The sequence below is a fragment of the Xenopus laevis genome, chromosome 6S, assembly GCF_017654675.1.
Source record: "Xenopus laevis strain J_2021 chromosome 6S, Xenopus_laevis_v10.1, whole genome shotgun sequence".
Classification (NCBI taxonomy): domain Eukaryota; kingdom Metazoa; phylum Chordata; class Amphibia; order Anura; family Pipidae; genus Xenopus; species Xenopus laevis.
In genome coordinates, this window is record NC_054382.1 from 19,404,988 (window position 1) to 19,429,468 (window position 24,481).

General features: G+C 41.9%; 2 protein-coding genes across 2 annotated transcripts; one reads left to right on the top strand and one right to left on the bottom strand.

The window, feature by feature from the left end:
• The first annotated feature begins 411 nt into the window (after positions 1–411).
• On the top strand, positions 412–3,735 carry LOC108719860 (uncharacterized protein C17orf98). Its single transcript, XM_018269095.2, has 3 exons — positions 412–877; positions 2,842–2,941; positions 3,278–3,735. The coding sequence occupies exons 1-3, from the start codon at positions 470–472 to the stop codon at positions 3,433–3,435; spliced, it is 666 nt and encodes a 221-aa protein (XP_018124584.1). The 5' UTR covers positions 412–469; the 3' UTR covers positions 3,436–3,735.
• A 4,918-nt stretch (positions 3,736–8,653) lies between these two features.
• msrb2.S (methionine sulfoxide reductase B2 S homeolog) lies at positions 8,654–24,228 on the bottom strand. Its single transcript, XM_018269096.2, has 5 exons — positions 23,816–24,228; positions 18,983–19,089; positions 16,952–17,028; positions 13,518–13,665; positions 8,654–11,288 (listed from the first exon to the last, which is right to left on the bottom strand). The coding sequence occupies exons 1-5, from the start codon at positions 23,937–23,939 to the stop codon at positions 11,184–11,186; spliced, it is 561 nt and encodes a 186-aa protein (XP_018124585.1). The 5' UTR covers positions 23,940–24,228; the 3' UTR covers positions 8,654–11,183.
• Between the last annotated feature and the right edge of the window lie 253 nt (positions 24,229–24,481).

A 24,481-nucleotide genomic window follows, 5' to 3' on the forward strand; every position in this document is an offset into this window, starting at 1 on the left:
CTATGGCGATCTCTAACTTCACTCTTTGATAAATATACCCCAGGAACTCATTTACTAAAGTGAAAAGTGCAAATTTCAGACAAAAATTGTATGCCAAAAACCTAGTTTTTTTATCAGCAATGAATTGTTTTATCTAAAATGTAAGCATCAACTTTTGTACAACTCATCACTGCAAATTGATTTCAGCTGATACAAGGCAGCTGGAGTAAATATACAGGCAGCTTTGCACACATGGATTTATTCACAATCATGATGCTGTTTCTTGCCTATTTCATATTAAATATAAAAAATAGCATTTTCCCATTTTCCCATTTGCTGTGTTTGTTAAAATATTTAACAAATTGGAGTTTTTATTTGTCTTTATCAGAAGAATGTCTCCCTTTGCTGTTGTGTTGCCGTCGATGTGGGTGATTGCTGGGCAGAGAAGTGAAAGCAGACACAGAACAATGCACTAGGGACTCTCCTGGGGATGTGTTTCCATGCAGCCATAGTAACACAAGATGGTTTGTGTTTGTGCTTTGGAATGTGCACTGAGCACTCATTAGCAAGCAGGTACAACAACAGCAGCAGCAGCAAGGTACCAACAATCACACTGTATCAGAGAAGTGCTATGGCAGAACCCGCTCCAGCTCACAGAAGAGTCACATCATGTTTATTAAGCAGATTTGCACCCTCTCCATCTCTGGCTGAACTGCAGGTGAAGGAGAAGCATTTTATTCTGGATTGCGTGGCAGTGGAACGGATTTCCAGGGACTATAGCTGCTCCCTGCCAAAGCTCGGCTCCGTCATCCCTGCTTACAATGCTCAGAAGGATTCCCATGTCAAAGCCTACTTTCGAAGCCGGCCGGTCCCTCCGCTGTTGAAAAGGACAGGGCAGGTCGGTTCATAAATATTTCATTGCTCCCACATTGTCAGTATTGCACCCTGCGCTGGCTGCTTAAAGGGGTTGTTCACCTTTAAGTTAACTTTTAGTAAGATGTAAAGAGTGAAATTCTGAGACAATTTGTCATTTGTTTCCATTTTTTATTATTTGTGGTTTTTGAGTTATTTAGCTTTTAATTCAGCAGTTTTTCAGTTTCGGCAATCTGTTTGCTCGGGTCCATTTTACCTTAGCAACCATTCATTGATTTGAATAAGAGACTAGAATATGAATAGGAGAGGGCAGGGCCGGAACTGGGGGTAGGCAGTAGAGGCAGCTGCCTAGGGTGCAATAATTGGGGGCAGCTGAGAGCCCCCTAGGCACCCTGGCCAGTCGCGGCGCTGGCTGGGCACGCGCATGCACAGAACCGCACATAGCCCGCGAATATAGAACAGAGACATGGGGACCAAACATGGGGTAGGCGACAGAGAAGGTACATGACTGGTGCACCCAGCTTTGCGTCCTAGGAACATGCCTACTCTGACTACCTCTAGTTCCGGCCCTGGGCAGCTGCCTCTAAAATTGTCTTCTGCCTACCCCTAGTCCGCACCTCTCAGTCCTCTTCCTTCCCTCCTGACACCCTCCCCTCCATCTATTTCCCTCCCTCCCCTCTGTCACTTACCTCTCCCGTCCGTCCCTCCCTTACCCTAAAAGAACGTATGGAGATCTTCTAATCCTTCCTACATCTCTGTCTATGACCATGGCAGAGCTAGGATTAAAAGCCGTGCAGGCGCAATGTGTAGATTGCAAAATTTGAAAGCAACATCCCGTGTTTTTATTACCAACAAGAATTCCAGTGTATTATTGGTAGTCAGAAATGCAGGAACAAATTATGACCATCCATTTTGGTAAATCACACACAAGCACAAGTGAATTTGGGCATCAATGGCATCATTTGAGTGTCATTCGATAGGTGGGTGTGTGGGTGCAACACACTCAGGGAACCTTGGTAGTAACCACTCCTCTAGGCACAATCATGGGCAGTTCATTAGGGGAGGTTAAACCTGGTACCTTTGTTAACAGACCCACCAATCAAAGCCTGAGGCTTAATAAAAGAGAGGAGCCAGTGGCATAACTATAGAGGAAGCAGACCCAGCAGTCGCAGGGGGGTCTGGGGAACAGGGGGGGCTGGACTGTGGGGTCTGCTTCCTCTATAGCTAAAAAAACCCCTCCTCCCCATCTGATCTATTACCTTCGTTCTGGAAGGGGGGCGCAAGTTGGGCGGAGTGGTGGCGGGGAGTGGGCAGGGCGTGGGCAGGTCAGGAAGTAGGCGGTGGGATTGGAGTGCATGGGCCCCTCTGAAGATTTTTTTGCAGGGGGGCTCGGGGGGGCTCGTTACACCGCTGGCAGGAGCCTGAAACATTGCCTGGTCATTATCGCAAATAAATAAAATAATATAATAAAATAATAATAATAATTAAATAATAAAAATAAAATTATCGGAGTGCTGCAGTGTGAATTTTCTGGATTATAAGGAATAATATTTGCTGTGCTTGGCTGCAGCCATACAGGCCTAACAGGTCTAACCAACTGCTGGGTGCAGCAAACTAGGCCCCCCCTTGTGTACTGCACCAAGCCAGCTGCAAATCCTCGACAATATATAGTGAATAAAGTACCCCCTGTTGTAAAATATAAAGATATTATAAGTTACCGAGGAGTTTCATGACCATATAAAAACACGAGGCCGAAGGTCATGGAACTCCGAGGTAACTTCTAATATCTTTATATTTTGCAACTGGGGGCACTTTATTTATTATAATACACACGTTTTAGTGAGTCATGTGACAGAAATGACATCAGAACTCACTGTTTATAACTGATGGCATCAGAACTCACAGTTTATAAGGATATCATTTAGATATTCATGGCTTTTGTGTATTATATAAAATATATTGTCATAAATAAAGGTATTTATTTTCCAGTCACACGGAGGGACGTCTACCTATGGGGAACTGGCTGATCGCTTCCAGTACAAAGGAGCTGCCGCTCTTTATCTGCTCACCAGGAATAATGCAGGGGCGGGTAAGTTCAACAGACAAACATCCCCACACAGGGCCCCTAAATTGAGATGGTTTTGTCCTTGAAGTTCTAAGTGATTTCCAATATCCTAATGCTTAGCAGCAAGGGGCGATTTACCCGTACATCCTTCACAGTATGGATCCCATATCCTAAATACCTGCAAAGCAGACCTCCACTTTTTAAAAAGTGTAACAAGGGAAATACATAGACACAATATATGCACTATATTACTGATTTACAAGCCATGCTTTGTTTGAAATACTGACACTGCATATTAAATACAATATAATTTATACATAATTGTAATGAAATTCTGTTCTGATAACTCCTTCCTTTCAGGCCATTCTCCTGAGCACAATAGAGGCCACGGCTTCTTCCTTTCTTCTGTTAAACCCGTGTTTGGATACAATGGAGAATTCGGCTACAGAAGAAACACGCCCTCCCTCCGACGAATGCCCTCCCCGTTTGGCACCGTTACCCGCTCCCCGCTATATTGATTCTTTACACATAATTGTTACAGCAAAATGTCTTCTCCACATAATGCATATGGTTCACTTTTACATAGGCTGTGCTTATAGTGGGAAAGAGACAACAAGAAATTCATAATCTCATCTAAGAAGCTCTGTGTAGTCTTTGGTATGAAAAGATTGAGTTAATATCCTAATGCTCTGCATTTTAATATGTTATAGGGCTAGAAACCTGACCAAACGTCCCTTTTTATGTCTTTCTTATTAGCACTGGGCGGTTTCTTGTTACTAAATATATCCAGTTTACATAAACTTTCTTTTTTAAACTGCTGTGAAGCTGTTTGCTTAGCCTTGCTATGCTTTCATAAGCTAAATATACAAAGTTTGATACTGGCTGCTTACTACTGAGTGACCAAGTCATGATCCTGACAAATAGTTTTTGTACTGACATTGCCTCCAGACTGACATTGCCCCAGCTGCAATATTACCAATGATGCCTGGGTGCATTTGCATAGGCTGCACAACCCATAGCAATCAGTAGGATATTAGGTTTAATATTAATATTAATTAGGCTAATAAGTACAGAGCAACAGCTTAGACCCAACATCTCTCCAAGTCATATAACAGGAGAAGTCATTGAGAGAATAACTATAACAGTACACTTATTAATGCAATTTGTTTGGGTTGGCCCACAGTTTGGAGTTGGTGTGGGAAAGGTGGAGCTTATTCTATGTCTCCCATCTCCTTCTCACACTCTTACATATTATTACATCTTACATTCTTGCCCTGGTTTTTATTTCTGTGCTCTCTATTTATATCACTCCCTGTAAATGTATCCCTGTTTATAACATTGCATGGCTGTATTGTGCCAATTTAGCCTGTGCTTCTAACAGACGGTGTGTGTTCCAAGATCTAATGAAACTTGTTGCTTTAGGGTCAGTCCACACAAACAGATTCGGGGAGATTAGTTGCCCTAGCGACAAATCACCTCTTCTTCGGGGCGGCAATCTCCCCGAACTACCTTCCCCCTGTCCTCCGTTGGCTAAAATGAAAATCGCCTGCGGCAATTCACACGCGGCACTTCGTTTTCCAAAGTCACCTGAAGTTTCCTCGTGAGGCGCCACGTGTGAATTGCGGCAGGCGATTTTCATTTTAGCTGGCGGAGGACAGGGGGAAGGCCGTTCGGGGAGATTGTCGCCCGAAGAAGAGGTGATTTGTCGCTGGGGCGACTAATCTCCCCGAATCTGCTCGTGTGGACTGACCCTTAAAGTCCTGCTGGTTTTGTCTTTGAGCTAAACATTAATAGAACAGACACTATTGTTAGCCAAGTGTATAGTAGCAATTCATGGAGCATTAATTCTCTTTATCGCACATGATCTCATGAAATAAACAAAGCAAAATAAATATTATGCTTGTTTAGCTGGTTCAGTGCAAATAACCCATCAAAGCAAAACAAGGGAATCCCAGGTGTATCCCAGCTAAACTAATCCCGTGCATTCATATGGAAATAAGCCAACATAATGGGACACCCTTTTCACTAGGCAGCCACTGCCTCCTGCAATAATGCAGCCACCTTGCTCAATTAATATGAAAGGTGTTGGCTCAGTCATGTGTATACTTATGCTCAGAATTCAACCAATTATGCCAAAACAACCCTCTGCTTGGATTTTTAATACCAAGACAAGTACAATGTTTCCAATGCCATGGGGATAGTTAGGCTCATTAGGTATGTGCAAGTGGAGAGAACACAAAAATAACATTATGGATGGGCAGTAACTGTTGCCTCAATTGGCACTAAAGGGTAACATGGGCCAAGGTATTAGTTGAAACTATTTAAATCATTTTGTCTGAAATGTGTTAGGACTATGACACGACATGCAGCGATTTTATGGTGTTTGCCCCACTGAAAAGTAAAAATGTCAACCGCAGCAGGTTTATTATGTACTGAGCCCCAGCTGCAGATGGAAGGACCAAGTAGAGAGGAGGCTCTTTTAGACCTGGTACTGCCAATGCTTAATCTTGAGAAAGGGTTTCAAGAATAAGAGGAAAATAAATGAAAGAAAACTAAAGCACCACAATTATCTATACCCTTGCTTTATGGATTAATTGGAGGACACATAAGATACGTGTGTATTGTTGGGATATAGGGTTTGGAGAACTTATAATATGAAGGGACTTTCACCCTATTAACATCCACAAACTGTTTGGGTCTGAACCTTCCACATGGGCCTCACGTTTGAAACAGACTTTTTTGGTCTGCTACATTACACTTTATAGTAGGAGCCCCTCTTTAACTGCTGTTTCAGGATGTTTTTAACTATTTGGTATGATACCTTTAAAAAAAAAAAAAAAAAAATATATATATATATATATATATATATATATATATATATATATATATGTTTTAAATTTTGTAATTACATTATTTTGGAGTGAAAGTTCCAAGCCTGAAACTTGTGATTTATAGTTCCAATATACATTTGGAGGCACAGTCAGGTAAGAGCTGTAATGCATGGCACGGATTCTATTAGGAAAGAGAGCACCAGATGCATCATTATCATTTTATATAAAGATCCATAACTGCTGTAAAATATATATTTTTTTAATGTAACCTGCACCTTAAGGTAAGATGTAGTAGCCAGGTTTGGACTGTATTTCTCGCTGGTGCTTGATAAAGGGATAATATGTTACAGACTTTGTACAAAGCTTTTGCATAGAGCACCATTTACCCTAATGCCAATTCTGTTGGTTGCTCCCCTGCAAGTACCATGCCTCTTTCCCCCAACACTGGAGCAATTTTGCTCCCCAGCAGAGCAAGCAGCCATGCAGGTTCACAATGGGTGCAGCAGTATGTCTAGGGACCTGGGGGGTTTCCGGATAACTGATCTTTCCATAATTTGGATCTTCATACCTTGAGTCTACTTTAAAACAAAAAAAACTTTAATTAAACCCAATAGGTTTGTTTTGCCTTTAATAAGTATTCGATTTATCTCAGTTTGGTCAAGAACAAGGTACATTTTAAAAATGTGAATTATTTGGATAAAATGAAGTCTATGGGAGACAGATTTCTGTAATTGAGAGCTTTCTGGGTAACGAGTTTCCTCAAATGGATCATATACCTGTACTATTCATCTCCTGTGGCCAGTGCAATGTATAAAGGCACATTAGAGTTTGCAGTCCATACTGGGCTCTGAATTAGGCAGAGACCAAGGGGACACACTATCCTATATATTTCTGCAGCTGGCAAAGAGCCACAGCACAGATTTAGCTCTAGCTCAGTGTCAGTTTGTTTTGTTGCTCATCACTGAGCCCCTTCTGTCCAGGAAATCAGGAAGATCCTGTGAACAGATGGGCTATAGGCATGGGGACTTAAAGGGGTTGTTCACCTTTGAGTTTACTTTTAGTATGGAGTAGAGAGTGATATTCTAAGACAATTTACAATTGGTTTTTATTATTTAAGTTTTTTGAATTATTTAGGTTTGTATTCAGCAGCTCTTCAATTTGCATTATAAACAATCTGGTAGCTAGGGTCCAAATTACCCTAGCAACCATGGGTTGATTTGCATAAGAGACTGGAATATGAATAGGAGCAGACCTTACTAGAAAGATGAGCTATAAAAAAGTAACAGTAATAATAAGTGTGTGGCCTTACAGAGCATTTGCTTATTAGATGGGGTCAGCGACGCCCATATGAAAGCTGGAAAGAGTCCAAAGAAAAAGGCACATAATTATAAAACTATAAAAAATAAATAATGAAACCCAATGGAAAAGTTGCTTAGAATTGGCCATTCTTTTACATACTAAAAGTTTACTTAAAGGTAACCAATCATTTAATTAAGATCATTGTATTTTATATTACTTCTATCCCTTTATGGGAAAACAATAATTAGACAAATCTGCTTTCAAGGGCTAAAATTATATTTGCACTATTTAAACACTCTAATTTTTCACTACCCCCAAGCTCAGTATAGGAATATTTTCCTTGGGGAGAACCTGTTTGTGTTATTTCATAAGCTACATAAGTAGAATAAAGTGAACAGGGGAAAAAAATCTCTCTTTTCTTACATAATTCTACAATATAGGTGAGAAAAACCCAACGTGTTTCAATCCTGTAAATAGGGTCTACGTCAGGGGCACATGCAAGATTAAAAAATGCAGTCCTGATGAAGACCCTATTTACAGGGTTGAAAATGCATTGTTTTTTTCACCTATAGTGTAGAATTATGTCATAAAAGAGATTTTTTGCTAGACTGGTGTACCCTGTTCATACTTCAGTTCCAGGTTCTCCAGTGCTGGTCCCTTCCCAAGGACATTATCCAATTGGACAGGACTCCCACAAATCCTCCAACCGGCATAGAGCACCCTTCTAACTCTTTATCAAGCACAATAGAACAGCTTGAAGTTGTCCAACTTTGGTCAAAATTGCAGGTAGAGTCCATGCCAACATGAGTGTCCATCTAATCAGTAGGCATGTACAGGTATGGGATCCGGAAAACCCGTTATCCAGAAAGCTCCAAATTACATAAAGGCCATCTCACATAGACACCATTTTTAATCAAATATTTCACAGTTTTAAAATGTATTTCCTTTTTTTCTGTAATACCAAAACAGTACAGACAGGGCATCCATTATCCAGAATGCTTGGGACCTGGGGTTTTCCAGATAACGGGTCTTTCTGTAATTTGGATCTTCATAGCTTAAGTCTACTAAGAAATCATTTAAACATTAAATAAACCCAATAATCTGGTTTTGTGTCCAATAAGGGTTAATTATATCTTAGTTTGGACCAAGTACAAGCTACTGTTTTATTATTACAGAGAAAAAGGAAATCATATTTAAAAATCTGTGTTATGTTGATGAAATGCCAACTATGGGAAGATGGGCCTTTTCTTAATTTTGAGCTTTTTGGATAACATGCTTGTACCTTGATGCCATGTATAATTAATGCTTATTGGAGACAAAACAATTCTCCTGGGTTTAATTAATGTTTCAATTATTTTTTAGTAGACTTAAGGTATGACGATCCAAATTATGGTAAGACCCTTTATCCAGAAAACCCCATTCTGGATAACAGGTCTCATACCTGTACTTAGTTTATTATAACACTAGTTTAAACATCTTCACCAGAACACATGTTCCTAAAATGAACAGATATTAGCAACTCAGCCCTCTCCAGCCAATATAAACCAAGAGGATTAAAAATCAAAGCCAGCATTGTGAAACAAATATTATATTGAAATGTAACACATTTTCACTTATAAAACACTTTATTTAGTACTCTGAGCAATATCCTCTATAAACACATCTTGAATATAAAGAGTTTTTTTTTTGTACAAATTTACAGCGACAAAATACAATGTTTTCTCTTGTTCCTTCAGCATCAAGCGACGAGGCTGGTGACATTTGGCATCAAGAGAGCGGGTAGCTAAGCTATTTATGATACACTCATCCTCTTCAAATATATTTTTATATAAACCAACAGACGCATTGGAGTTTCTGTACAGAAATATGTGCAAACGTGGCACTGTGGGATGGCTGCACACATGCCAGGTTTCATGGAGCTCCCTTTTATATCAAGTGATGGTGTTACATTTATTTATCTTCTCATTAAGCCATATTTTCTCATTAAGGCTGGCCTGTGTGCAACCAAACACCCTTTACTAGATATCTTTCTTTTGGCACCCATTAACTGCTGGGGGAAGCCTGGGGGTTGGACCCCCCGAGCAGCAACATCAGAAGATCTAAATGTTTTCTATGACGGGCCTTCCAGTACTAGGAGTACTTTTTGGCAATAATAAGAACTCACAGGCACCTGGTACAAAAATAAAGACTAACCACACACAATATGGCACATTATTGATGCCCTGTACTGATGGTGTCACATTTACCACAGTCTAGACAACAATGTAGCATGCTTGGCAACAAGGTGAGACTCTTTTCCATTATCCACCATTCCGTATCTCTCAAAGAGTTCTAAGTTCTAGGTTTATCAAGTTCTAGGTTTAGCAAGGGCCATGGGTGCCATGTAGCTAAGTGTCAGGAGGATGAAGGTTCTGTAGATACAACAATCACATTTATGTAGTCAAACTGCACCGGCCCAGACTGGTAAGATCAGAGAGTTCCATTGAGTGTCAGTAGCAGAAGCCATTAAACACATGTAATAAGGACTAGATCAGTGGCAAGGAGGGTGGAGCACAAATCTGAGACAGAGAATCTTGGCTCAGTTCCCTGACAATGGTCATATTGCTGCAGCAGGGATTATCAATTTTTTGCAGTATTAAGACGAATACTGAATGAGAACGCTGTTCACAGTACAGGACACATGAAAGTGACAAATTTGGGGGGGGGGGTGCATTTTTGTTTGGCATTGAGCCAAACCTTTTGCATAAAATTTATCATTTCTCCGAAACTAAAAATGATGGACTTGGTGCATCAAGGCCCAGGTGGGCCAGGTGGGCCTGGTGGGGTCAGTATGTATCTGAGTTTTAATGCTAACTTACAGTAAATAAAATGATATTTTTTTACTGAAAAAAGCCTCGGGACAGTTATCTTTTGATAAAGGGGCGAGTCTCTTAGGTTTAACTAAGGTGGAAATCAGATGTGGACTCCCAATTGATGAATAATATATTGTCTATAATGGCTGCCTTGCTTGCTGTAAAAGCTCTTTATAAAAATGATTCCCTTCCCCTTTATAAAGTGCTCACGTCAAACTAGCAATAGAAATAGTAATAGAAATGCCATCAGAGTAGTGAGACGGCTTGGGGCAGTAAATTACCTAAGGCTTTCTCATTGTGACAGATCACATTTTCCTTGTTCCATAGGAAATACTTTGCAGAAGGGGATGTTGAAGTTCTTTATAATGCACAAAGGTTAGGAAATATTTATAAAGTTAAATATTTGGGGCTCACACTAGTGATGTGCGGGTCAGGGTTTCCCTGACCCACACCTGACCCTAAGCCACCCTGCTATGACCCGCGCCCGCCCCCACCTGCTTCCGGGGGTCCTTTTATAGACCCGCGCCGCCCCACCGATGACGTCACAATGACGTCACAAATGGCGAACAGACACAAGACTATAAAACCGGAACCCGGAATTCAGATGCCGGCATTTGAAGGTGACGGGCGGGGAGAGCAGGAGAAGAGCTCAACCCGCACCGCCCGCGAGAAGCACTGCAAAGTCGACCCGAACCCGCCCGACCCGGGGGTCCCGCGGGTATCGGTCGTCGCCCGCACATCACTAGCTCACACTAATGTATAGACTGGCAATGTGATACAGGATACACTGGTGCTCATAAACCTGACGGCAGAAAGAGCAGATCTGTTCAGTTCTGCCCCCCGTTCACAGATCCATTCAATCACCAATCATTGTAGATTGTAAGCTCTTGTAAGCAGGGCCTTGATCCCATTCTGTAACCCGTTTCTTATACATGAATGTAAAACGATGTGTAACTGACGAGTGCTGTATAAATAAATAAATAAACAATGATGACCCGATGTTCTTGGTGCATTGTGACTAATGCTAATATTATCGGTGATGTAAATGCCATGGGGTCTCTGCCAGTGATTTCCAGCTCAACTCTAGTGCAAGATTATTATGTGATTAATGGGAAGTAACTGCTGTAGTCACACTGAATTCTATTCCTAGCAGTGCAAGTATGATTGGATGGAGAGACCCATGTGATAATGGAAAAGAATCTCACATTAGGATCTGTTTGAGGCTAACGCTTAACAAGTAACATTCTCAGTGGAAATAAACTGATTCACATTCAGCACCACTTACTACATTGAACTAGGTACAAAAGCTAATGCGACGCTGTTGATGCAGAACCTCTGACCCTGCGGGGGAGGTCCGTCTTCAAACACATGGCCCAGATGTGCATCACACTGAAAGAAAAAAGGAAGGAGACCCACATTTATATCTAAGACAGTGGTTGTGGACAGAGAAAAGGGGATGTCATTCATTCTGTGTATTTTGTACTATAGCAACAGGTCTAGTAACCCAGAGCAACCAATAAATGCTATGGGCTGTTTGGTTGTCTGGGTTCCTAGACTTCTGGCTGTTATTAATTTATAACTCACTTGCTGATAGAAAAACACAGAACATTGTGTGGGTGCGTCATCAATAATATATTCTATCCTATATTAACATAGCAACATAGTAAGTTAGGTTGAAAAAAGGCACATCCATCAAGTTCAACCTTTTAAGTCTGTATATAACCTGCCTCACTGCCAGTTGATCCAAAGGAAGGCAAAAAAACCCCATCTGAAGCCTCTCCAATTTGCCTAAGGGGGAAAAATTCCTTCCTGACTCCAAAATGGCAATAGGACCAGTCCCTGGATCAACTTGTACTATGAACTATCTCCCATAACCCTGTATTCTCTCACTTGCTAAAAAGCCATCCAACCCCTTCTTAAAGGACCAGTAACAAATTTTTTTTTAAAAATGTTTCTTTTTAACGAAAAAAAAAAACACCAACACAGTTTAAACTTTTAATTTGCAAAGCTTTTATTAAGAAATTACTTACCGATTCTCTGCATGCGCTCCTCTTCTGAAACGGAGACAGGGCGACGATCTATCGTCCGGCGCTCAATTTCTCCTCCCTGGCTACCTCCTATAGAAGGCAGGGAGGAGAAATCAAGCGTCGCACGATGGATCGTCGCCCTGTCGCTGTTTCAGAAGAGGAGCGCATTTCTTAATAAAAGCTTTGAGAATTAGAAGTTTAAACTGTGTTGGTGTTTTTTTTTTTCGTTAAAAAGAAACACATTTTTTTTAAATATGCTTTAAAGCTATCTATTGTATCAGCCTGTACAACTGATTCAGGGAGACAATTCCACATCTTCACAGCTCTCACTGTAAAAAAAAAACCCTTCCGAATATTTAGACGGAACCTCCTTTCTTCTAGGATTGCCCTTTTGGCCTGTACACAGTGGGGCAAATTCACTAAGATCCAAAGTTGCGCCAACGACAGCTTCACCGCACTTCGCCAGGCGTAGTTTCGCCAGCGCTACGCAAATTCACTAAAATGCGAAGTTCCGCTCAGGGAGGTGAACGGTAGCGAAGTTGCGCTATCGTTAATTCGTCAAGCAAATCGAAGTTACGCTAGCGATGCCTCATTTGCATATGGCGCCAAGTTAAAGTACAATGGACGTATTTGTAGCAACAAATACATTACACTACACAAGCCTGGGAAAGCTTCATAAAATAAAATAGAGGTGTTATTTTGCCCTACACATGTGCCCACTGTGTAGTTTAGGTGCCATATGTTAGGAAATTTAGGGGGGAAGGAGGGTACCCCAAAAACATTTACGATCTTTTTCAGCCTATCACCCTTACAAAAAGGAAAAGACACCAGTGTTTTTTGGAACTTAGAAAAAATTTCAACTTTTTTTGAGGCAATTCCTATCTACTCTATTGCACTTCGCCTGGTCTGAGATGGCGAAGGCAAGTCTGGTGCAAGAGGTAACGTTCAGTAAAATGCGCAAGTTAGTGAATTAGCGTAGTTACGTCACTTTGCCATAGCGGAACTTCGCCTGGCGTAAGGGTGCAAAGTAGCGCTAGAGTAGGTCCACTTCGATAGCGAATTTGCGCTAGCGTTAGGCGCTTCTCGCTTTAGTGAATTTGCCCCACAAGGAGAACAGGATCTCCCATACAGAATACTCTCATGTGGCTCTGCTCTTTTAACTTTAGTCTGCTTAGAGAGAGGGTAAAAAATAGACTGAGCATGAAGCATAGGTTTCACCATAGGATATCTAAATCATTAAAGTCAGACACCTATAAATTATGCTACACTGTGGAAGGCAGACAGTTCAGATTGTTAAAGGAACAGTAACATCAAAAAATAAAAGTGTAGGTAAGTAATACAAATATAATGCAGTGTTGCCCTGCTCTGGTAAAACTGCTGTGTTTGCTTCAGAAACACTACTATTGTTTATATAAATAAGCTGCTGTGTAGCAATGGGGGCAGCCATTCAAAGGAGAAAAGACTCAGATAACAGAGACGTGGGACTGCACTTGTACTACAGGTAAATCCGAACATAAGCTGTTTTCCTTCGACTTCCTTCAATTCTATTCTATTCAATTTTCTAATTCTATCGGGAGATTTTCGAGATTACCTCTTTGCAAATGACTTCCGTTCCTGTGGAACCCAGAGAGTTATCCAGCCGCCTCAGTACATTAGTATTGCTCTCATCAGCCCCTTGTGCTCCGTACGCCTCGGAGAAGGAAGGCCACCCTGTCCCAGAGTTGTACTTCTTTTCAGAGCTGCAAATACGGAGAGAACACACGGACATTATGAATGACTCCACAGCTCACATCAATCTTCCACTGCCACAGAGAACTTGTTTTCCCACCAAAGCTGCCCTTCCTCCAATAATTCACTGCTTCCTTTTAGCTGTTTCTTCCCTGAGCGTCAGGCCCATTTATTGTAACCACAGGGATGTGCTGTACATTTATTTTTATAGTTGGTGAAATCCCTGAGACACAGATGGCTTTGTGCTGGACACTCCAGTGATAGGTCTATATGGCTTTATGTAGCTAAACTCACAGAATCAGGAATCAGTGGGTTTGATGCTGTAATTCTGCACAATTAGAATAGACATATTTGCTACATACCATGGAAACCTTTAACAAGAAGTATATAATCAGAAACATATTCATTTCAACCCAGCCTTGTACTGCTAATCAGCAGGATTCAGCATAAAATGCATTAAACTAAAGCTCATCTTTGAGCCTATGTGGTGCCTAAAGTAGCAGTAGGATAATAGTATCTGGGAAGGGATTGTGACTGTGGGATAGCAGGTATAGTAGGGAGAGATGGTGCCTATAGTAACAGTGGGTAATAGTCTCTGGGAAGGGAGTGTGACTGTGGGATAGCAGGTATAGTAGGGAGAGATGGTGCCTATAGTAACAGTGGGTAATAGTCTCTGGAAGGGAGTGTGACTGTGGGATAGCAGGTATAGTAGGGAGAGATGGTGCCTATAGTACACAGTGGATAATATGTCTCCTGGAAGGGAGTGTGACTGTGGAATAGCAGTATATGTAGGGAGAGATGGATGCCTATAGTAACAGTGGATAAAGTCTCTGGGAAGGGAAGTGTGACTGTTGGATAGCAGGTATACTTGGGACAGATGGTGCCTATAGTAACAGTGGGGTAATAGTCTCTGGGAAGGGAGTGTGACTGTGGGATAGCGGTATAGTAGGGAGAGATGGGTGCCTATAGTTAAACAGTGGGATAAATAGTCTCTGGGAAGGGAGTGTGAACTGTGGGATAGCAGGTATAGTAGGGGAGAGATAGGTGCCTATAGTAACAGTGGGATAATAGTCTCTGGGAAGGCAGTGTGACTGTGGGATAGCAGGTAATAGTAAGGGAGAGATAGTGCCTATAGTAACGTGGGATAATAGTCTCTGGGAAGGGAGTGTGACTGTGGGATAGCAGGTATAGTAGGGAGAGATGGTGCCTATAGTAACAGTGGGTAATAGTCTCTGGGAAGGGAGTGTGACTGTGGGATAGCAGGTATAGTAGGGAGAGATGGTGCCTATAGTAGCAGTGGGATAATAGTCTCTGGGAAGGGAGTGTGACTGTGGGATAGCAGGTATAGTAGGGAGAGATAGTGCCTATAGTAAAAGTGGATGAATAGTCTCTGGGAAGGGAGTGTGACTGTGGGATAAGCAGGTATAGTAGGGAGAGATGGTGCCTATAGTAGCAGTGGGATAATAGTCTCTGGGAAGGGAGTGTGACTGTGGGATAGCAGGTATAGTAGGGAGAGATAGTGCCTATAGTAAAAGTGGATAATAGTCTCTGGGAAGGGAGTGTGACTGTAGGATAGCAGGTATAGTAGGGAGAGATAGTGCCTATAGTAACAGTGGGATAATAGTCTCTGGGAAGGGAGTGTGACTGTGGGATAGCAGGCCCTATAGTAACAGTGGGTAATAGTCTCTGGGAAGGGAGTGTGACTGTGGGATAGCAGGTATAGTAGGGAGAGATGGTGCCTATAGTAACAGTGGGTAATAGTCTCTGGGAAGGGAGTGTGACTGTGGGATAGCAGGTATAGTAGGGAGAGATGGTGCCTATAGTAGCAGTGGGATAATAGTCTCTGGGAAGGGAGTGTGACTGTGGGATAGCAGGTATAGTAGGGAGAGATAGTGCCTATAGTAAAAGTGGATAATAGTCTCTGGGAAGGGAGTGTGACTGTGGGATAGCAGGTATAGTAGGGAGAGATGGTGCCTATAGTAGCAGTGGGATAATAGTCTCTGGAAGGGAGTGTGACTGTGGGATAGCAGGTATAGTAGGGAGAGATAGTGCCTATAGTAAAAGTGGATAATAGTCCTCTGGGAAGGGAGTGTGACTGTAGGATAGCAGGTATAGTAGGGAGAGATAGTGCCTATAGTAAGCAGTGGAATAATAGTCTCTGGGAAGGGAGTGTGACTGTGGGATAGCAGGTATAGTAGGGAGAGATGGTGCCTATAGTAACAGTGGGGATAATAGTCTTGGGAAGGGAGTGTGACTGTGGGATAGCAGGTATAGTAGGGAGAGATGGTGCCTATAGTAACAGTGGGATAATAGTCTCTGGGAAGGGAGTGTGACTGTGGGATAGCAGGTATAGTAGGGAGAGATGGTGCCTATAGTAAAAGTGGATAATAGTCTCTGGGATAGGAAGTATGACTGTGGGATAGCAGGTATAGTAGGGGATAAGATGATGCCTATAGTAAGTAGCGTAGGATAATAGCCTCTGGGAAAGGTATAATGGGTGAGATGATGCCTACAGTAGTAGAGATAATAGCCTTTAGGAAACGTATGTTGCAAATGGGTACAGTAAGATAAAGTGACAGCAGTGATAAGGGTCCATAGTGACATTAAAGGATTCTATTTGTAGCATAGTACTGTAATGCTGTCTAGCATTAGTTTCCAGACACTGCCACTGGAATTAATCTGCTGCCTAGAAGTCATCTGGAAACTGTATTATTTCTCTCCTCCTGGCAATGAGAGTGAACAACACTTGACAGAACTGACTATCCCTCAGACTTCCACCATTAACCGTTAGACAGTGAATCCTATTTTGTTTCATGATCTGAAAGTTTACAAAAAAAAATTCCTTTTAAAAAAAACCTGCTGGATGTGATTTCAAGAGAAAGTGCCTTCCCTTTCCCAAAACTTTCCGCAACACAGATATCAAATTGAAGACTCTTTTCCATTTTAATATACTTATATATTTAATTTTCTCAATCAGCGAGCTGGGCATGAAAGGGACAATTCCTGTTGCACTTCGTACCGGCTGAGCACAGTCAAGGTCCAGTAGTAAAATACAGAAACCTGGTGCTTTAACTCGCTTTAAGGGTCCATGAAATGAAAGAATAATGATGGCATTTCAATTCATTTTGTAAAATTGCACTGAGACGGTGGGATGGTAAAAGTCACCAAAGCGTACCGGCCGGCTTTTGGCTGATGATGGGTTTGTGATCTATTTTCCAACCAATGGGTTTATATTGCAGTAATCTGCAGCCCAGCTAGAGACAGAAAACACATACGGAAAAATAATAGTGTTCTTACCTGAACAGCGGGGAGCTGCAGCAAACGCAATGATACATCCCTTTCTCTGTATTGTTAAGGTAGATACCGCTGAAAGGCTAAATACACAACAATACATTTAGCTCAGTGTGATGCAAAGGACAATTTGTACAATTTCAGCCAAAGGCAGATGGAGAATATGCCCATGCATGCGTCAGGGCTGGATGTGGGTTATACAGTGAAAGAGCTACGTCTGTAACCTTTCCATTTACAGGGCACTTTCCATTTATTCCACTGGACGGCTACCACAAGTCTTTGCAGAAAATGACTCTCCCTCATCCTGAATTTCAAGGAGAAATCAAGGTAAAGTGTGAGATTAAGAAAGGAGGCGATGCTGCGAATGCCCTGGATAAGGCGAAAACACAAAAACTCTAAAATATATCTAAATTAAATGGTGCTTGGTGATATATTTTCTAAAGAATATGTATGGATAAAGGATATATGAATTTACACTTGGAGTCCCACTACCTGTATTAAAGACCTTGCCCTGCAGCCTCGTGCCTTTATATGGTCACAAAACTCTGCAATGTCTTCTAATATCCTTAGTATGCAGTAGGGGTTACATTATACTTTATAATAAATAAATGATACTCAGATTTCCCTGTATAACAGCCTGCAGCCTTATGCCTTTATATGGTCTCATAACCCCTCAGTGACTTCTAATATCCTTATCATTTACAGTAGGGGGTACATTATCTCTTATAAGACATGAGTGATACTCAGAGTTCCCTGTATAACTCAGCCTGCACAAAACTCCTCAGTGACTTCTAAAATCCTTATAATTTACCTTAGGGGGTTCAGTATCCCTTATAGTGTATGAGTGATACTCAGAGTTCCATGTATAATTCAGCCTGCAGCGTTGTGCCTTTATATGGTCACTAAACTCCACAGTGACTTCTAATATACTCACATTTTACAATACAGGTTACATTATTTCTTATTTAATATACAAGAACTAGAATGGAGGATATATATATATATATATATATATATATATATATATATATATATATATATATATATATATACACACACACATATATACAGTATAATGTCCTATAATATCCTAGGTGTTTCTAGGTTCTCCAGGATAAAAAGGCATATAATGTCCAGGGATACTCCTGGAACTAATGTAGTTCCTATATTGCCATGAACCTCCCTAGATTTAGATTTATCATGGAGGGTTAATGTTATATGATTAATTAACTCATTAACTGGTCCGTGTAAGCATGTGATTGATACATGGAAGAAGACAGACATTACTCAGTTTACAGCACAAGTGTTGGCACTATATTGTGGCCTCACTATAACTCCCTGCAATGATACAGTCTAAGGTGCAGTGACACCTCATCATTAATCAGAATAAAGTCCACTTTAACAGGAAAGTTCACTTTCAGGTAACAGTTACTGTAGGCAGTGCTACTGTAAGGCCAGGAGCAACCAGTCTCAGGTTTTGAAGATTTTGCATCAGGCTGAACTTAAAGGAGAAGGAAAGGCTAAAATGAAGTAAGTTTTATCAGAAATGTCTATATAAATACATCGGTAAACCCTCAAAGTAATGCTGCTCTCAGTCCTCTGTCAAAAGAAACACAATTTCTTTCCTTCTATTGTGTACACATGGGCTTCTGTATCAGACTTCCTGGTTTCACATTAAACCTCCAGGGCTAGGGCTTGAGCATGCTCAGTTCACTCCTCTACCCCTCCCTCCTCCCCTCCCTGCTGTAATCTGAGCCCAGAGCTATAAGTGAGCAGGGAAATTCAGGCAGGAATTGATGTCACACCAAGAAAATATGGCAGCTGCTATCCTAAACAAACAGAGAGCTTCTAGAGCTGTTTACTCAGGTATGGTATAGTATTCTGCAGAATAAATAGTGTTATAGCTTGCACTATTGTGGCCAATCTATTGGCAACAAACTGCTTTGCTAGCTTTCCTTCTCCTTTAATAGAGCTGTGTATTTTTACCAACCTCACTTACTATGGGTCCAATGTCAAGCTGATATCCAGGATACTTACCAACTCTGTTCCTTTCTCTCTCGTCACATAATATTGCTCAGGAGTGAGTTTCTTCTGCCAGTCGATGGACACTGCTGAATCGTCGTACCTTGTCAGAGACCCTAAATCTTTGGAGGAAAAAATACAAGTCATATCTGGCACAGTGTAAGGGCACAAAATTCCATTTCTCCCAAGTTAAAATCCAAATTACTGATAAATCAACCTCAACCCTGAGGTGGCTGCTGCAATGCTGCCCCACTGCGTTGGAGGGGGTCCATGGTCTGCAATTGCGCTCTCTGCACTAGAAGAGCAGAATTTCCAGTTCAGTAACCAGAAATTCAGCTCTTAAAGGAACTGTAACATAAAAAAATTAAAGCGTTTTAAGTAATAAAAATATAATGCAGGGTTGACCTACACTGGTAAAACTGATGTGTTTGCTTCAGAAACTCTACTATTGTTTATATAAATAAGCTGCTGTGTAGCAATGGGGGCAGCCATTCAAAGGAGAAAAGGCTCAGGTTACACAGCAGATAAGCTCTGTAGAACATAATGGTGTTATCTGTTATCCACTATTTAACCTGTGCCATATAGACTTTTTTCAATTTCCGCCATTGCTACACAGCAGCTTGTTTATGTGAACTATAGTAACGTTTCTGAAACAAACACATCTGGGCAACAGTACATGATATTTTCATTACGTTAAAACTCATTTTTTGGTGTTACTGTTCCTTTAAAGGACAAGTAAACATACACAAAATAGGAACAAAGAAACAAAATACATAAAAATAATAAAATTCCATTTCTCCCAAGTTAAAAGCACAAATAATAAAATACGGAAAAAAAACGTAAAGCAGGCAACGCAAAGATTGTTATTTCAAGCTTCCAGCCAATATGCATTAACCTCTGACTTGATGTCAGTTTTACCAATGCAGGTCAACATTACATAACATTTTCATTACTTTAAAACACTTTCATTTTTTGGTGTTACGGATTGATTGCTATGGGTTACATCATTGGGGCAAATTCGTTGCTATCTTGTCAAATGGGGCGCTGAGTATGCAACATTGTGGCAATTACTAGAGTTTAGTGCATTAGTCATATCTAATATGTGATCACAGGAGTGTTCCCCTAGTTACAAATGGTACCCACCAAGTCCCTGCTCCTCATTGTTTACGGTCTTTGTCGGTGCCTGGGACAGATGCATTTCAGGGGATAACACAGGGGTTAAATCCAATACCCACAGTGTCGGACTGGCCCGGCGGGACAACGGGAAAAAACCCGGTGGGCCCCGACCCTCGTGGGCCCCCGCCGGGCCAGAACCCTTCGACAGAATTGCGAAAAAAAATTCCGGCGCTGCGCAACGCCGCCTGCGTACGGCTCTAACGCGTTTTAGTAGGGGGGCCGGAGGTGGCCCCTAGACAGCAGTCCCGGTGGGCCCCGGGCCCCCCAGTCCGATCCTGTAAGTGCATGAGCCACTCCTAATGGCAAGCAGAAATATTAATGGCAGGGAGGACTGGTTTGGAGTTTGGACACGTTTCTGAAGCCCCATAATAACTGAACTCATTGTACAGCTACTATATGGATACAATCAGTGGCTATAAACACGACATTTATGTGTGAGACCATGGATAACCCTCCAACATTCAGATGGAAACTTGTGGAACCAACCAGGCCTCCTGTGTTTTTGCTTGTGGCACCAACGGGACGAGCTCAGATGACCGTTGTCATGTCACCAGGGCACATCATGGAATGTCCGAATTAGCAGGAATGTTTATTATTAGACATCAGCATTCTCATTCGCATATGCCAGACTTTGGGGTATAGAGTTACCAAATTCTAAAGAGAATAAACGGTTCTTTTCCTGGATAAATCTCATGAGAGTTTGTACTTGATCCATTTAATGTTTACATCATTTTCTAGTAGATTTAGGGCAGAGACACATGGTCAGATTCAGGGAGATTAGTTGCCTGGCGACAAATCTCCACTTCTTTGGGGCGACTAATCTCGCTGAACTGTCTTCCCCTGCCTTCCTGCTGTCTAAAATGTAAATCGCCGACGGGATGGCACTCAGATCGCTTCGTTTTCCAAAGTTGCCCTCACTAATAATAAACAATCCTGCTAATTTGGACATTCCATGATTAATTATCAGAATATACAGACTGCACTGGGTCCTGTGTTGTCATGTAATCTAATGTGGATTTTATAGTTTTTGTATTGTCTAATACAAACTTTCTTCAACTCTGCAGAACCAGTGGCTGCAGCAAAATAATCCTCCAAATAGTTTATCTGTTTAAGTCTGGCTCCATGATATTTGTCCCTGCAGCTGGAGTTGGAAACAGTAAAAGGGGATGTAAGGCAAAAATTAAATCCAATAGAAATTTCTACACAGTCGCCGACTGCTCTAGAGGGAAAAAAACAAAGCTTCTTCGAGTTCTGCATGGCTGGGAAGTAAGGCGGGGGCTCCCCCTGCTGTTCATAAGTATGATTGTTTCCCTGCTCAGCAGTTAAGGAACATCTGACAATTCCTATCCACAGCAGTAAATGAAGGGAGAATTTCACTGCATACAGTCAGGTTTCTTATAAAAACGGTACACATTTTTTAATTAAAGTATATTGGAGAAATTTTTTGTTTACATAGAAGAAAGTAAAAATGGGATTTTATTTTTTTGTCTTTATATGCCCTTTAAGGAAAGAATATCTAAATTACAGAAAGATCCATTATCCAGAAAACCCCAGGTCCTGAGGATTCTTGATAATAGCTCCCATACCTGTACTAGGGTTATAGAGTTATTGGTGCCTGAGGCTGCACAGGTCAGAAATATAGTCATAACTAGTGATGGGTGAATTTGACCTGATTCGTTGAAAATTGCCGAAATGGCTTTTACAAGTGACAATTTTTTTTCACCCATTGGAGTCTATGGGCGACTTTTTTGTGGCAAAATATCGCTCATCGCTTGTCATAATAGCCCTGTCTATATACTTAAATAGGTTATAGGGTCGACACTAAGGGGCCTGGTTATATGTTCTGTGTTTGTGACACTCAGGGGCAGATTTATCAAGGGTCGAATTTCAAGGGTTAATAAACCCTCGAATTCGACCCTTGAATTTGAATATCGAATTCGAAGGATTTTAGCGCAAATACTTCAATCGAATAAAAATCCTTCCAAATGATTTTAAGTGATCGATCAAAGTATTTTTATTCGATCAAAAAAAACGTAGAAAAGTGTTGGGGAAGGTCCCCATAGGCTAACATTGCAGCTCGGTAGGTTTAAAGTGGCGAAATATGAAGTCGAAGTATTTTTTAAAGAGACAGTACTTCGAATATCGAATGGTCAAATAGTCGAACGGTTTTTACTTCAAATCGTTCGAATCATTCGATTCAATCGAATTCGATCGAATTTGAACCATTCGATGCTCGAAGTACCCAAAAAATACTTCGAAATTCAATTTTTTTTTTTTTCCATTCGAATTCTTCACTCCAGCTTAGTAAATCTGCCCCTTAGTGAAAATAAAATATGGGAGTGTTCTGCAGAATAACATAGGTCAGGTTTTTACTTGTGGGAAAGAGTCTCATTGCAAATAAGTGACCTTCTGGGCTATTTCTGTCCTTCACCCACAATTTACACTTTGCCTTTCTTTTAGCCTGGCCTGCTCTGTGGTGCCCTATTAATAGTAAGAACCTTATCATTTCCGCTAAAGATAAGAAACAGCGACGGAATAACCTGCATGGATTTGTATGGATGGTGCTGTTCTTGGAAAGAGGAACCTGTGCCATAGAGAAGATATAAGAAGTCAGCTCAGGTTATCTCTGCCAGAAGCAGCCTGTTTATCTGCACAATTACATACACTGCTGCAAAGAACCCTGATAACACTATCACGTACAATACAGGCCAGTGCTCACAGTTCCTGTCCCTGGATTTCAAGCATTTGAGTCTCATGTTTGAGATGATGGTCCTATTTGCTCACAGACCATTTGGGCACACTGTTACCTGTGTATAGCACTTAATGGGGTGGTTCACCTTTAAGGTAACTTTTATTATGTTATAGAACGGCCAATTCTAAGCAACTTTCCATTTGGTTTTCATTATTTATTTTTTTATAGTTTTATAGTTATTTGCCTTTTCCTTCAGACTCTTTGCAGCTTTCAAATGGGTGTCGCTTAGTGACCCTAACCAGCCCTTCGCCAACCTGCCCCCGCCCGAGCTGATGATGTCACAAAAGGGGCAGGGCAGGAAGTGCGCGCCTTTAAAAAATGAAGCCAGAAGTCGGCAGTTACGGGTGGCGGACGGGGAGAGCAGTAAGAAGAGCTCAACCCCGAACCCACCCGACCAGCGGTTATCGGGCCTACCCGCACATCACTAGCGACTTACGGCCAGATCTCGATCGGGGAAGCCCATCGGGGGGCCAATAAGCTGCTGACTCGGTCTGTCGGCAGCTTTTATCGGCCCGTGTATGGCCACCTTTAGTCAGAGGGCAGGAAGACCCCACAGTGCAGTGATAATGACCCCTCACCCTGAATAATGTTGGAGCCTCGGCGTTACATGATGCGGATCCTCATTAAAAGTCAATCAAAGTGTAACCCCTCTGCGCCTGCTATAATTCAATCCTATTGAGATCAATATAAGGCATTAGGCACAATTAATTTCCCCAGTAATGACATCTGAACGGGGATACTCCATCAACCATGAAAATCCATAATATCAGGAATCAGGAGGGGTTTTGGGAAGGAGGGGGGTGTAATTCCCTGTAAACGGCCACAGATGGTGCAAAGGAGAATGGAAATTTCCAGCCTGTATTATACAGTCAGAGTCACAGTAACATCTGAGCCAAGGGGTCGTGCAATGAGCTGCTTACCTGCTCCTGTGTGCGACATTCTCATTAGGCTCCAGGCTGGCGGTCTCGGTGCAGCAGTCACGTATCTGAGACTTTGCTCTCTCACCCGCAGCAGCAGTCTAATGCCTCTCAGTGTGCGGCTCATGTTGCAGCAACTGCACAGGGAATCGGCCGAGCAGCAAACACAGGGCGACTGTCAACACAGCGATCCTCACTTCTCTGCAAAGCTCAGGAACGCAGATCTCCTTGTACTGCTTCCAGTTGTGCCCAGTGTGACTGTCAGACAGAGAAGTGAAGGCAGTTGTCCTTTTGGAAAGGCGCAGCTTCATCTGCAAGTTGGTCTCTGCTGCTGCTGCTTCTGCTATAACTGTCTCTGCGCTGCCTGAGCCTTGAGCAGTTCCCTCTGCTGCCGTCACTCCCACTCTGACGTCATCCCCTGCCCCGGCAGAATGACGCGCAGCCCAGTCTGTGTATATAAGTGACAGTCGCGCAGCAGCAGCAGCATCATTCCTGCCTGCTCAGCTCAGATTATTGCATCTGGCAGTTGGGAGAAGCCGGACAACAAGGAGCGTTTTATTATGGCTGCTGCTTTCTAGAGAATGTAAACAATAATAGAAAAGAGTCGTGTGTCAGCTTCTTGTGGTGTACAGTCACTGGCAGTTGAGCTACTGGGACACCAGGGGCCTA

Excerpts from the sequence above, each read along its gene's own strand:
- LOC108719860 (XM_018269095.2), top strand. The coding sequence starts at position 470 with ATGTGTTTCCATGCAGCCATAGTAACACAAGATGGTTTGTGTTTGTGC. Across the intron at positions 878-2,841 it reads TGTTGAAAAGGACAGGGCAG|TCACACGGAGGGACGTCTAC; the intron begins GTCGGTTCATAA and ends TTTATTTTCCAG. Across the intron at positions 2,942-3,277 it reads CAGGAATAATGCAGGGGCGG|GCCATTCTCCTGAGCACAAT; the intron begins GTAAGTTCAACA and ends CCTTCCTTTCAG.
- msrb2.S (XM_018269096.2), bottom strand. The coding sequence starts at position 23,939 with ATGAGCCGCACACTGAGAGGCATTAGACTGCTGCTGCGGGTGAGAGAG. Across the intron at positions 17,029-18,982 it reads GAGAGAAAGGAACAGAGTTG|CCTTTCAGCGGTATCTACCT; the intron begins GTAAGTATCCTG and ends TTGTGTATTTAG. Across the intron at positions 13,666-16,951 it reads TGCAGCTCCCCGCTGTTCAG|CTCTGAAAAGAAGTACAACT; the intron begins GTAAGAACACTA and ends CCGTATTTGCAG.